This window comes from Mauremys reevesii, linkage group 7 (genome assembly GCF_016161935.1).
Source record: "Mauremys reevesii isolate NIE-2019 linkage group 7, ASM1616193v1, whole genome shotgun sequence".
Classification (NCBI taxonomy): Eukaryota; Metazoa; Chordata; order Testudines; family Geoemydidae; genus Mauremys; species Mauremys reevesii.
The window spans coordinates 124,096,685-124,110,864 of record NC_052629.1 but is presented as its reverse complement, the minus strand read 5'-3'; the positions used below and the strand labels follow the sequence as shown (position 1 = coordinate 124,110,864).

Below are 14,180 nucleotides of genomic sequence, written 5' to 3'. Positions count from 1 at the left end.
AACTCTTGAAAGTGCTGTGTAACTAAAGGCTCTGCCTAATTCCATAATTTTAAAATCATGTATCATTTGTGAAGAATGGGGCTCCTTGACTACAAGGAATGTAATCTGCCCTCCTCAACGCAAACCAACCCACACCCCCGAATGACCATAGCCCCAGTCCTGCAATGTGATGTGCATACAGAGTCCTACTGTGCCATGCACCACTTCACAAGATCAGGGCCTACACCGGTTACATTAAATGCATGACACTATGTGTGGATGGCTATCACCTATAGTAGAGTTTTGTCCTGCACTCTGGGATAATGTGGTCTCACTGCAATGTTATAGAACTCTGAAGAAAAAGAGCGGTGGGAAAACTCTATGAAGAGGTAACAATTGAAAAAATGATTTAAGATGAAATCAAAGAAAGACACATTTACTAGCCAGAATATTCTAACTGAATTCTCACTGCCTGGCTCTTAAACAGAATCTTACCTTGGATTGGAATGAGAAAGTGGATTCATTTCTTTTTGATAGTGATGACCTTGATTGACAGGCTGTGGAAAACACAAAAAACAGTAGTGAGAAGATAACGGTGCAAATATTTTTTCAATATATCTAAAGGTATAAGAAAGAATCCTTTTCGAACGATATATTTGTAGTATCTGATATATTAGAATTCTATGGTCTTCATCACTGAGGTGGAATTTCAAAAATGGTATTCAGATTCCAATTTTGTAAAAGTACATTTTAAATTGATTATTTTCTTGGTTCATATGCCTATACATTGAGTTACAGTATAAGCATTTACATGAGATTTGATCACCTTGCACAAAGTAGATGCAAATCCTATGAAACGTTGTTGACTCTAGTTTATCAATGTTTATCTCCATGATGGTGTCCTACTCAGTTTTAATGTTATATAATTTGGAGCATATTTTTAATTAAAAGAAAGTGTATTTAACATAAAAAATGAATATTCACAAATTGATATAAAAAATCCAAGAGTTCTAAATTTAAGGGATATATTTTTGTCTCAGTGCAAGGTAACAGAAGAATAATCATTATATTTACAAAGCACGCAGCTCCACCCAAAGCACTCAGGGCATGACACAGACAAATTAAAACATAACCATATACAAACATTGTCAATACACAATGAAATGAGAAATACTAAAAACAAACATGCAGCTTTATTAAAGGAATAGGGTCTTAAACAGGGACCAACATTAAAAAAATGAGTGTGTTCAGATGATTTTTGGAAGTGGAGAGAGCTGTGATAAAACAGCTGTCCCTGGGGAGTGATGTCCATATCACAGCAAAAAACTCATTCACTGGTCAAACTGCGATAGTGAACATCCCCAAAAAGGGGAGTAGGAGAGAAGGGAAAACGCAGAGCACCCAGTTAGGCTATCTATGCATCATAATATCTGTTCCCAGTGATCTTTGATCTGGTTCTCCAGTAAAGAATAGCCTGGGTTTTACATTTTGACTGGATGGGAATATATCGGGATGACCTAGTTAAGATATCAGCTGGGATATGTCGTCTGGGTTTAAAGATCAGTCTCTGTTGTCTGTCCACTTACATCTTATAATTAATTATATATTATTTGCATCTCCATAGTTCCTAGGAGCACCTGATCATGGACAAGTACCCCTGCTGTGCTAGGCACTGTACAAATACAGAACAAACAGACAGTCCCTACCCCAGAGCTTACAATCTAAGTTCAAGACAAGAGACAACACATGGATACAGACAGGCCAATGGGGAGCACAAGGAAATAATGAGCGACAGGCAGGGTGGTGGTCTTGACAGAGAAAGGAAGTAATGGGGAAGGCTTGTCGGGAGGGGGAAGATTAAGAGCTCAGTTTTATTCCTGTTTGGCTTAAGCTTGTCGCTAGACATCCACGAGGAGATGACAGAGAGACAGGCCGAGATTTTGGTTGGTACAGAAGGAGACAGGTCTGGAGTACAAAGGTATACCTGTGAGTCGCCAGCCTAGAGATGGTAGTTGAATTTGTGTTTGTGGATGAGATTATCCAGAAATAAGGAGTAGCAGAAGAAGAGAAGGGGACCTGTGGAGACCCTGCAGAAAGCTGGAGGGGAGGATCTTCCAAAGGACATGCTGAAGGAGTGATTAGAGAGGTAGGAGGAGAACCAGGGGAGAACAAGATTTCAAGCAGAGCGTGGTCAACAATGTCATGGATGGCTGACAGGTCAAGAAAGATGAGGATGGAATACTGATTCTGAGATCTGTCTAGGAAGAGGTCATTAGAGACTTTGAAAGCCAGGCTAGACAGGGTCTAGGATGGAATTGGAAGAGATTGACTGTAGACAGTGTGTTAAATTATCTTAGAGATGAAAGGGAGAAGAGGGCTGGGGCATTAATTAGAGAGGCAAGTGGAGTCAAGGGTGTTTTTTTTCAAGACCAGAGAGACTAGAGCATGCTTGTATTGTCAGGGGGAAGAGTCAGAGGAGAGAGACAGACTAAGGAGAAGAGGATGGGAGTATTTTTGTGTTCAGTGGCTCCTTTCTGTGTATCGCCATGATGGACTCATAGACTTTAAGGTCAGAAGGGACCATTAGGATCATCTAGTCTGACCTCCTGCACAATGCAGGCCACAGAATCTCACCCACCCACTCCTGTAACAAACCCCTAACCTACGGAGGCTAATAGTCCCGAAGTTAAAGATGAACTTCTTGTGGCACCTCAGATGCAGTCACAGAGTGTTGTCTGATTGAACCATAACATGCTCTTTCTAGTGACCCTGAAATCTCAAAGAGCCAACCAGACTACTCTTTGTTAGGAATGGGATGTTTTGGAAGTAGTTTATTAAAGTGGCCCAGGTGCGCTTCCCTCCTGAAAGACAGGCATTTGTGACCAGGATATTTAGGGGTATGGATTATAGAGGGAGGGCCAGGTTTTTAAAGGTATTTAGGTGCCCCAGTGGAATTTTCCATAGCATCTAGGTGTCTAGCACCCATTGAAATCAATGAGTGTTTACATACTGAGGTGCTTTTGAAAATCTCACTAGGTCCTTAAGTATCTTTAAAATCTGGCCTGGAGTATCCTACCATCAGGTGGGCTTCCTGTTCCCATCAAGGGAGTGACTGAGCCATGTAAGTGGAATCATCATTTTCCTTTTCATCTCTTGTTGGGAACAGCTGCGGGCACATAAGAGGAAGCCCAGAATGTCTAGGAGTGCTGAGGTGACAAATATAGAGGTGCTGTATCTGAATCAGTATTTGCATCTGCCACTGGCATAGTATTTTAGTATGAATATTTTTGAGGAAGTGTCTTTTCATAGGGGACCAACTGGGATATTCAGGGCAGGAAGGAAAAGAGGTCTCATGGTGGTCACTTAACTGTTTCCACTTATAGTTCAGGCATTATTCCTAAATACCTCTTGTCATGCATTCACAGGGTCAGGTCTATGCCTTGGCCTTCAACCCGTCTCCTGGGAATATCCCTTTAGTGGATCCCAGAGATCCACGCTGGTCTGCAAGAGCAGGCCTGTACTCTCAATGACTCTGAAATGAGCCCTTTCTGCAACCACCCCATTTTTGCACCCCCTGCTGGCTCTGTGGCACAAGCGGCCCGTAGGCAACAGGTTGAGAACGACTGCTTTAGAGTCTAGGTGTGTCATTACCGTACTTGCCTAAGCAGTGCCTCACCATCTACACGACTATTTCTATCAGGGGGGGCATGCAGGGTATTTACGGTACACACTGCCATTCGGGGTGTGCAGTGTAGACATACCCGAAGAATGGAAAGATTGTGAGACTCTGTCCTGACACAGGTAAGAACAAGAGACCTAGCATTGGAGAGTGGGTGCAGTCAGAGAGACCAGCTAGACCTGTAACTATGATAACGATGGATTAATGATACTCAATTCCGTGACACCTTAGAGATCAGGGTCTGCATCTTGCCGAACCCATCTTGAGTTGACAACACAAGCTTTTCTTGTAACTCAGCTCCTAGGTGAACAAACCTCAGAGGGAATGAGGAAGCTTTTCTTTAAATGTATTGTGAACTTGCATCCCTAGAGACCTTGAGAGGCCCCTGGAGATGATGCTATGGTAAGTGTGTCATTTAAGAATAGCAATCATCACTGCCAATACCTTTGTGAACAGGCTAGTGAGTGGAGAACAGATACATGGATATGCAGTGATAGTGTCAATTTTAATTGGTTGGCCAAAAAATTGATGATTATTTGGGTTGGATCTGAATACACAGATGATAAGCAGCGGCTCTAATATAACACTTCTCATCAAGATAAGCTTCTGCTAGGTACATCAGTATCTGCTGGGGACATATATAGGATAGTGCAAGCCAGTCTCCATCCTGGATTTCATCTTCATCAACCTTTTCTGGCTTTTGAGAAATCAGATGGCCAAGACCCCCTCCCCAGATTTTTTTTGTTACGATGAAGAATATGGAGTAGAGCCCTGAGCATCTTTTGTTGTGAGAGACAAGCTCAACTGCTGCTATTTCTAGGCGATAAGAAAGCTTCTTCAATCTGGCTGAGTACTTGTCAACTCCCAAGGTTGGAGACAGAATAACAAAGGGGATGTGGAGGATCTCTAGACAGCGAATGCTGCACTGCTGTCTAAAATTGACTGGCATCAACTGTCTGAGAAACGGGGTATCCTGCCAGCAAGGCCTATTTCTGGGTGGAGGCAGGCCAGATACAGACATTTTGACTTTTTGGAATAGGAGGAGGAAGTGTACAGCTGCAAATATTCCACAGGATTGTGCAACACCTTTATGTGTATTTCATCTCTCTGAAAAGGTCAAGCAATGTACAATATTTTCATTTTCAAAATACTTATATTTTTTAATTCTACATAAATATTCTATTACTGATTTGGAATCTAAGCAATTTTTATTTTTTCACATTTTATAAAGCCTTACAAATCACCTTCAAGGTAAAATTCAATGTTTTAAAAAATATCTACATCTGACAGCTATGCTGGGTAATGTACAGTACCTAAAACTATTTTATTCCTTTTGGGCTGTCACAGTTTAGAACAGCTGCTAAACAACTTATATTTCAACAATTTCTTTTGATAGCATAGATATTACATTTCAGTTCTTGGAAAACTATCATTAGCCATAAAATTCAGTTTTTAGTATATCAATTTAATAGTTGTATAAGAACATCTGTTCATTTGTTTTAACTGCAGCTTAGCAATATGATCTATATATCTTTGCCGTTCAGAAGGGGTTTTTTTGAACCTCATTAAAGCCAAAAATAGGTGGGCATCTTTTAAATGAAGCTGAAAATCAGACTAAAACATGCAAAATTATGGAAAATTTAAAGTCACAAAAAACATGTTACAAGTAAAATATTACATACATTTACTAGGTAACATACTTAAATGCTATACTGCTTTATAGAACAGAAAGTGTATTCCAAAAATGAAAGATATAAAATATGCCTTCTGGTGGTGCTGTTGCTATAGATTACATCAAGGGACAAAGAGGTTATATAAAATTACCCAGCATTTAGAACAAAAAGGCTTACCTTTTGGGGAAGAGCTGTTGATAATTTTTGTGGAAAAATAAGAATAGACTTAATGGGGGAATATGATGGGGGAAAACATTATCAATGTAATAGAGAGGAAAAGATGTTAATGCTTTAAATCAACAGAAGGAGACTACCTAGAAATGAAGTAATCTCTCAAGGTTAATCATGGCTAGGGACAATTTTTCAGATTGTCCTTAATTTTATAGAGTATAACGTACAGATCAGTTCTAATTTGTTTCCTATACATTGTGCAGATGAACCCTGCTGATGTGTACTAATGGAAGAGGGATGCAGGTACACTGTAGCTTTTCTGTGGTTTGCACATAAATATAATTTTTATTAAGGTCCTGATTGTTAGCATCTGCAGCTCCCCCTGACTCTTTGGGACTGATTTTCAGTAATGAAAATCAATCCCTCTGTAAATATGAACTAGCTTTTAGTTATACAAATTCTGAACTTCAACACAGAATGGAAGCTGAAGAAATGAAGGCCTTTATTCATGTAGGGTGACATTCACCTGTAGCCATACAGCAGAACAGAGCAAGGAAGAGAGAACAGTCTGCAAACGCTTTCTGTTCACTTCACAAGGGGGCTCCACGTGGACTCCAAATAGGCTGAATTTTGATCTGCCAGTTACCCTGAGTGACCATGGAGTAGCACAAGTATACTGCACACTTGAGTTCTGCTTAATGTCTGGATTCAGTGAAAACTCTGTCCAGTAGCTAAGTGACATTAGTTCATAGATTAATTGATGTTAAAGCTGTTAGATCATCTAGCCTGACCTCTTGCATATACTGCCATTAAATTTCACCCCATTACCCCTGTACTGAGCCCAATAACTTGTGTTTGACCAAAGCATCTTCCAGGCTGGCATCCAGTCTTGATCTGGAGCTATAAAGAGTTTAACCTTGTTCCAATGGTGAATCAGCCTCACTGTTAAGAATGTGCCTTATTTCTCATTCGAATTTGTCTGAGTTCAGCTTCCCCCCACTGGTTGCTATGCCTTTCTCGCCTAGACTGAAGAGCTTTTAGTACCTTGTATTTGCTCCCTGTGAAGATACTTATACACTGTAATCAAGTCACTTCTCAATCTTCTTTTTGATAAACTAAACAGACTGATGCTAAGTCTCTTGCTGTAAGGCATTTCCTCTAACCCTGGAATAATTTTTGTGGCTCTTTTCTGCACCCTCTCCAATTTTTCAACACCCTGTTTAGGATGTGGACACCAGAGTTATATGCAATGTTTTAATATTTGTCTCACCAATGCCATCCACAGAGGTAAAATCACTTCCTGCTTCTACTCACCATTCCACTGTTAATACACCCCAGGACCACATTAGCCCTTTCTGCCACAGCATTGCATTGGGAACTCATGTTCAACTGTTTGCTCACTATGATCCCTAAATCCTTTTCAGAGCTGCTGCTTTCCAAGATACAGCACCCCCATCCTGCAGGTATGGCCTGCATTCTTTGTTCCTAGACTGCATTTGGTTGTATTAAAACACATTTTGTTTGTGCTGAGCTTGTCAACAGGTCTAAATCACTCTGACTGACTTCTCTGTCCCTCATCATTATTCTCCATGCCACCAATCTTTGTGTCTTCAGCAGTGATTTTATATTTACTTCCAGATCATTGATACAAATGTTGAATAGCATGGGGCCTAGAACTGATCCCTGCATCATTTGATAATTTCGTGATGACAACTACTTTTTGAGATCTGTTAGTTAGCCAGTTTTTAAATCAATTTAAAATGTGCTTTATTGATACTGTATAGTGCTAATTTGTTAATGAAAATGTCATATGGTACTAAATCAAATGCTGTACAAAATCCTAAGTATATTAATTACCGCTACAAAACTACCTTTAGCCACCAACCATGTAATTTCATTGGGCCGCTGGCAGACTAGGTGTCAGCTCATGCCAAAGCCCCAGGCCTCATGGAATGTTTACAAATGATGGCTGGAAGCCAGGCCAATTCACTTATTAGCATAAATCAAAGTGATTGTTAAATGGATAAGAGTGTATTTGGTGTTTAAACTCCATGAAAACTAACGGGATGTTACTTGCATTGTTTTCACTTACCTGTATCCTATTAGAATGTAGTAGCAAACATTTACATTATGTATACCCCTGTAATTAAATAACCCACCGAACAAGAAAGAAGCCTTGTGGAAGTCAAACGAAAAACTTTATCAGAAAAGCGCTAATTTCAAAGCAAGTGCTGATTGTGTGTGATAACTGGAGGTCAAAGACTCTAAAAGCATTCCTCATTCTCCATCATCAACGGAAGAGCCAACGTGGGCGGGGACCCTGTCAGATTGTTTTCTGTGAGAAGAAGCTATAAGTAGGGATTCAGGGAAAGATCCTTCATCTCTGGACTGTTTGGATTCTAACAGGGTGGAATAACTGAACAAAGAGTTATTCTGGGCAGCCCTGAGAGACTTTTGGAAAACTGGCAGATTACTACATCTCTGCTGCCATTTGGAATTACAGACTGTGACTCACCTGTACATATACTTTGCCTGCTTTGATCTCCCAATAACTCTCATTTCCTCTTCTTAGCAAAGAAACCTTTAGTTAGTTCACTATATAATTGGCTACCACCTTTGTCTTTGGTGTCAAATCTAAGGTACCAATGAATCTGGGGCAAATGACTAGTCTTTGGGTCTGGGAGGAACCTAAATGTGATGTGATTTTTGGTGTAAGTGACCATCATCACTCAGTCCAGGTGGCAAGATAGATTGGAGAGTCCAAGGGGACTGTTTGTGACTCCATGGTACAGTGATCCAGGAGTTCTCACTTGTTACCGGGTTGGTGACATCTAATTATAGAACATACCACCAATTTGGGGTATCTGGGACAGTGTGCCCTGCCAGGGATTTTAACTGGCCTATTACCTGGATTATCCTGTTTGCCCTTTTGGAATACTGGCACAACATTAGCACTCTTCCAGCCTTCTGGTATTTCTCCAGTATTCCAAGATTTCTTAAAAATTAACACCAGCAGGCCAGAGATCTCTTCAGCAAACTCTTTTAAGTCTATTGGTACAAGCTATCCAGACCTTATGTTTTAAAAATGTTTATCCCTAGTTGTGCTGTTTAACATCCTCCTTAGTTACAAATGGACTGCAAAGTAATTCATAATCCTCATGTGATACAAGTACATTATCATTCTTTCCAAATACATAAGTATATAACAGTTAATGATTTCTAACTAGTTTCTAGTAGATGTAAGTCCACACTCCAAAAGCTAGGATCACAATTGGCACCACATGGCACCCTGGCAGCTAGCTCAGAAAAGACAACAATAATTGAATGAATGGGCATGAATATAAACTACCACGTTATTGCTACAGGATGTTCCCCTAGGCTCAGGCTGAGGTATGTTGGTAGGGCAGTGTAAGGAAGGGGCTGGATGGGTATATGAAGACTTTCAATTTCTAGTGATACAAGGTGGGTGATGTAATTTCTTTTATTGGACCAATGTCTGTTGGCGAGAGACAAGCTTTCAAGCCGCACAGAGCTCTTCCTCCAGCTGTGGCTCGAAAGCTTGTCTCTTTCACCAACAGACGTTGGCTCAATAAAAGATACGACCTCGCATCACTTATCTCGCTAACATCCTGGGACTGACACGGCTACAGCAACACTGCATAACATTTCTAGTGATGTCCAGCTGTCATTTTTCAGAAACATTACACTCACTTTCTAAATTAAAACAAAACAAAAAACCTCCCACTACAATCTAAGAACCTTAAAACCCCACTGTCCAGTTTGCAGAGAGTAGAGCAGACGACTACACAAAGCTGCACAGATAAGACTCCCAAATTCATTACTTGGGTCTTGCATGCTTCAGGTGTTTGAAATATTATTTTTAATTGAAATTAGTCTTCATTTAGAAACCTTGAAAAATCTGTCTTTGCCAAAGTTCAATACATTTCCTTATAGGTTTGATTTACGTAGACAGAGATGGCTACAAAAGACTATTCTGAATAACTACAGCTATATCTAATTAAAATTTTAAATGACTAAACACTTTTTTAACTGAAGACATTAGTCTGAAACGTTCAGAAGATCATCAAAGTAGTGGGATCAAAGAACACTCTTTGCATTTACACCATGCTTTGCTAAATATTGGAAAAGTACATTTTATAGTAAAAGTTTTCTCTCTTTTAATCGTGTAATACATGTAAAACAAAACTTGAGATGTCTAAATAACTGTATCAATTTCCTGATAATTAGTCAAAAATTAATGAGTTTTATATGTTCTTCATTTACCTGAAACCTGCTGGTCCAATCCTGCAGACTCTCATACAAGCAGTTCCATTCAGCTCAATGGGACTGCTCGTGTGAATAGGCACTTAAGGATCAGGCTCTTTCCATGGGTCTAATCAAGTGAATACTTAGAAAAATATATGTTGGACTTGGGATGCAAGGAAGTGCACAGCGTCAGCGTGTTACGAACAATTAGAGGAAAGCTACGTCTATCTGCCCTCCCCCCAAATACTAGTTCCTAAATCAGACTTTGATTAAGACAGTAACAAAAGTATCAATACATTTCTGTTCACTTGAAAACTCTACTATCTAGTTCACCCCAAAGCTATAATGCAGCATTGATCATTCATTATGTATATGCCCCTTGTGGTTGCTGGTAGATACATAAATTAGAGCATTACTCAGGTCTCAATAACTTATGGTGGGGGACTGGCCCCAGTGCACCTAATGCAAGACTGGGCCCGCACCTGAGGGTTGTTCTGCGTTATTTCTTATCCACAGGGCATTTTCAATGTTTATTATGGTTTCATCAACTAGTACCTTGCCACAAAAAGTAGGACTGTGCTAATAAAATCTGTGGATGACACAAAGTTGGGAGGTATTGCCAATATGGAGAACGACTGGAATATCATAAAAAAAGATGGGGATGACCTTGAAACCTGGAGTAATAGAAATGAGATGAAATTTAATAGTGGAAGATACAAGGTCATGCACTTAAGAGACTAATAACAAGAATTTTGCTATAAGCTGGGGATTTACCAATTGAAAATGACAGAGGAGGAGAAAGACCTGTGTGTATTGATTGATCACAGGATGACTATAAGCCACCAATGTGATAAGCACATGAAAAAGGCTAATGCAATCTTAGGATGCATCAGGTGAGGTATTTCCAGTAGAGACAGGGAAGTGTTAGTACCATTATACAAGGCACTGGTGAGACCTCATCTGGAATACTGTGTGCAGTTCTGGTCTCCTGTGTTTAAGAAAGATGAATTCTAACAGGAACAGGTGCAGGGAAGGGCCACTAAGATGATCAAACGAATGGAAAACCTTCCTTATGAGAGGAGAGTTTGGCTTGTTTAGACTGACCAAAAGAAGGTTGAGGGGAGATATGATTGCTCTCTGTAAATACATCAGAGGGATAAATACCAGGGAGGGAGAGGAGTTATTAAAATTAAATGCCAATGTGGACACAAGAACAAATGGATATAAACTGGCCATCAACAAGTTTAGGCTTGAAATTAGATGAAGGTTTCTAACCATCAGAGAAGCGAAGTTCTGGAACAGCCTCCCAAGGGGAGCAGTGCAGGTACAAAACCTAACTGGCTTCAAGACTGAGCTTGATAAGTTTATGGAGGGGAAGGTACGATGAAACGGCCTGTGGCTGTTCTGCGACTGCTAGTAGCAAATATCCCCAATGGCTGGTGATGGGACATTAGATGGGGAGGGCTATGAGTTACTACAGAAAATTCTTTCCCATGTGTCTGGCTGTTGGGTCTTGCCGAAATGTCCAGGGTCCAGCTGACTGCAACTGACTGCAATATTTGGGGTTGGGAAGGAATTTTCCTCCAGACTGGCAGAGATCCTGGAGGATTTTCGCTTTCCTCTCCAGCATGGGGAACAGGTCTCTTGCAGATTTAAACTAGTGTAAATGGTGGATTCCCTGTAACTTGAAGTCTTTAAACCATGATTTGAGGACTTCAGTAACTCAGTCAGAGGTTAGAGGTCTATTACAGGAGTGGGTGGGTGGGGTTCTCTGGCCTGCAATGTGCAGGAGGTCAGACTAAAATCAGTGGTTCTCAACTTTTTTTATCATTGTGGGCCGCATACCTGCATATTGCTGGGTGGCGGGGCAATCCGGACCCCACTGCGCCGGGCAGCCAGGAACACATGCGGGTCACAATGTGTTATCTGGGCCACAGGGGCTGGGTGGCAGGGCAGTGGCAGTCCAAACCGTGACCCTGGACTCCAGACACCTGCCAACAGGGCCGGCAGGCTGCCTGCCCCAGACCCCCTACCCTGTGGGGCCAGCCAGCCCAGAGCCCCAGTCCCCCACCGCATGGGGCCAGCTGGCTGTCCTGGATCCTGGAGCTTGCGGGACCAGGCGGCAGCACCAGATCCCGGAGCCGGACGGGAACCCTGGACCCCAGATCCCCACTGTGCGGGGCTGGGTGGCAGCCCTGGACTCCCAACCCCGGGGGGGCCATTGGGCCGGCCTTTAGCACACAGCTGAGCTGGGTTGCAGCTGTGTGCTAATTGGGCTGCATGCGGCCCACAGACTGCGAACTGCTGGACTGGTCATGGGGATGGTCCCTTCTGGCCTTAAAGTCTATGAGTCTATTAAAGAAAAACTAGAAGTGTTTAGATAAGTGGACTAAGAAGTTGTCTAACTTTATGGTAGCTTCTGTAAGTATCTTTGTATGATTGCTGAAATGTTGTTCTGTGACTACACAAATGATGTCCTGTCCTTTAAACATCTCATTGCTGAGTGGTTAGATTGTGCCATCAGAAAAATATAATTGTTTGCCATTGTTCAAGATGCAAGCCAGCTGTTGGCTGGTATATTTGGGTCTGACTTCTGAAACCAGTTTTGAATTTAAGAACCCATATTGCACATCTGCAGGTTGTTCCCACTATCATGGCATGCTGCAAAGGCTATTTATTTTCTCAGGCTTTGGAGAGAGATGGGTTTATTTTTTGTGGGGGGAGGGTGCTGGTGTGTTGGCTGCTGGTTCATTTTCATGATTTTTTTTTATAATGGGTGCCAAAAGCACGTAAAGTATGAGAGAGATACCATTGTATTGATACCCACAGGGATTTTAATTAAGAAAGTCTACTGTACCTCAAAATTGGTGAAGACTTTTACTGAACATTCATGTAAATGTTTTTAGAGCACTCTAAGATCGGTTTAAACTTACTGGTGGGAGACAAGAGTTCCAGGTCGTTGTGTCATCACTGCTCGTACTGATGCTGACATTGCAGCTGTCAATCTGAGATGCACTCAGTCCATGTGAGATCCCATTATCCTCTAGCTCTTCGTTTTGTTGTCTCTTCATACTAGCCAACATCTGTAGCTCAGATGCACTCAATCTGCTTGGCTGGTAGTTCCTCCAGTCATACTCCTATCAAATAAAATTGCACATGCAACTCTTAATAATCTAGAAAGGATAATGGAAGAGAATACATGAACAAAACAGATCGTTTGGATACGCATCAAATATTTTTTCAAGAAGAAGCTAACCTAGAAGGAGAAAAGCAAAATATTTATTAGACAGGGTTAATGAACAGACTCCTGGTTCCACTCTGAAGATCAAGCATAAATACTTCCACAAATTCATAGATAAGAAGCAACATAAAAACAAATACTGCTATGGAAGGTAGGTTGAATCAACAGTGCGTGGTGAATCTGCTGTTCCTCATATAGACTACAATAAGGTTTAGACAAAAAAAAATCAAGATATCTAAAATGTCCACATTCCAATCTTAAATTGGACTCAACCACACTTTTACCATGATGTCATAAAGGTCACACAAATGAAAATGTATGTCGTTTGACAGGAACCATAGCAAGCACAGGGTTTTTATGACAGATCTGGATTCTGGAAAGATATATTGGCCACTTGGTAGCATAAAGTGACATTTATTTTAAAATGTACATTTTAGTTCATCATGTTTTTAATGACTTAAAAGAGGTTGGTTCATAGGATTTCTAAAAAGCTGCAAACATCCATTAGCTATTGTGTGGCCTGCACTACATTCGTGAGGCTGACCTGTGGCACACGTGGAAATCTCTGATAGAAATGTGAAAGCTCACCATTACCTGTGTTGAAATAGGCTTTTCAGAGAAAACTAAGGTTTCTTTATGTGAATACCACCTAGCACTTTGCGGGTGTTACTTGTACATAAATAATAATGACAATAATAACAATAGGCAAAGAGACACATATCAAAGATTTGTCATTGACTTACTAGCTGTTTTTGAAAAAGTTGAGGGGGCAGCAAGTTTAAATGTTCCAGCTTACAAAGCTTTTTTCAAGAATGAACTACCAGAAAATAACTAGTTGTCAACTCAACAAGATCTTGATGTTCTGAAATATATTTGGTCTTGTATATTCCAGCTTTTTGCCATTGTGATTTTTAGAGTTGAGTGCATTTTGCTGGGCATAATTTGGGGCACTGTGACTCCATCAATGGGATGAGAGCACTGTAGGATTTTTTTTAAACTGTTATAATATGGAAAGTTTGAGCTAATGCAACAGTCAGGCTTAAAAATTGTCAGATTAGCTTAATTAGATGAGGTTTTAAAAAAATAATAAATGGGTTCTATTTGCCTCTAGTTTTTGACCCTGACTGCTGCATAGAATCCAAAAATTACAAAAGATTTAGCTCAGACTTTC

At 40.7% G+C, this 14,180-nt stretch overlaps 1 protein-coding gene across 19 annotated transcripts in view; it reads right to left on the bottom strand.

Annotated features, from left to right (window-relative positions):
- CFAP20DC (CFAP20 domain containing) overlaps positions 1 to 14,180 on the bottom strand; it is a 175,277-nt gene that overhangs the window by 30,111 nt on the left and 130,986 nt on the right. For all 19 annotated transcript variants that reach the window (XM_039482113.1, XM_039482124.1, XM_039482114.1 and 16 more), the window contains 2 exons: positions 12,702 to 12,905; positions 475 to 536 (listed from right to left, as the gene is read on the bottom strand). In XM_039482113.1, coding sequence (XP_039338047.1) covers positions 475 to 536; positions 12,702 to 12,905 — 266 coding nt within the window. The remainder of the gene's footprint in view (positions 1 to 474; positions 537 to 12,701; positions 12,906 to 14,180) is intronic.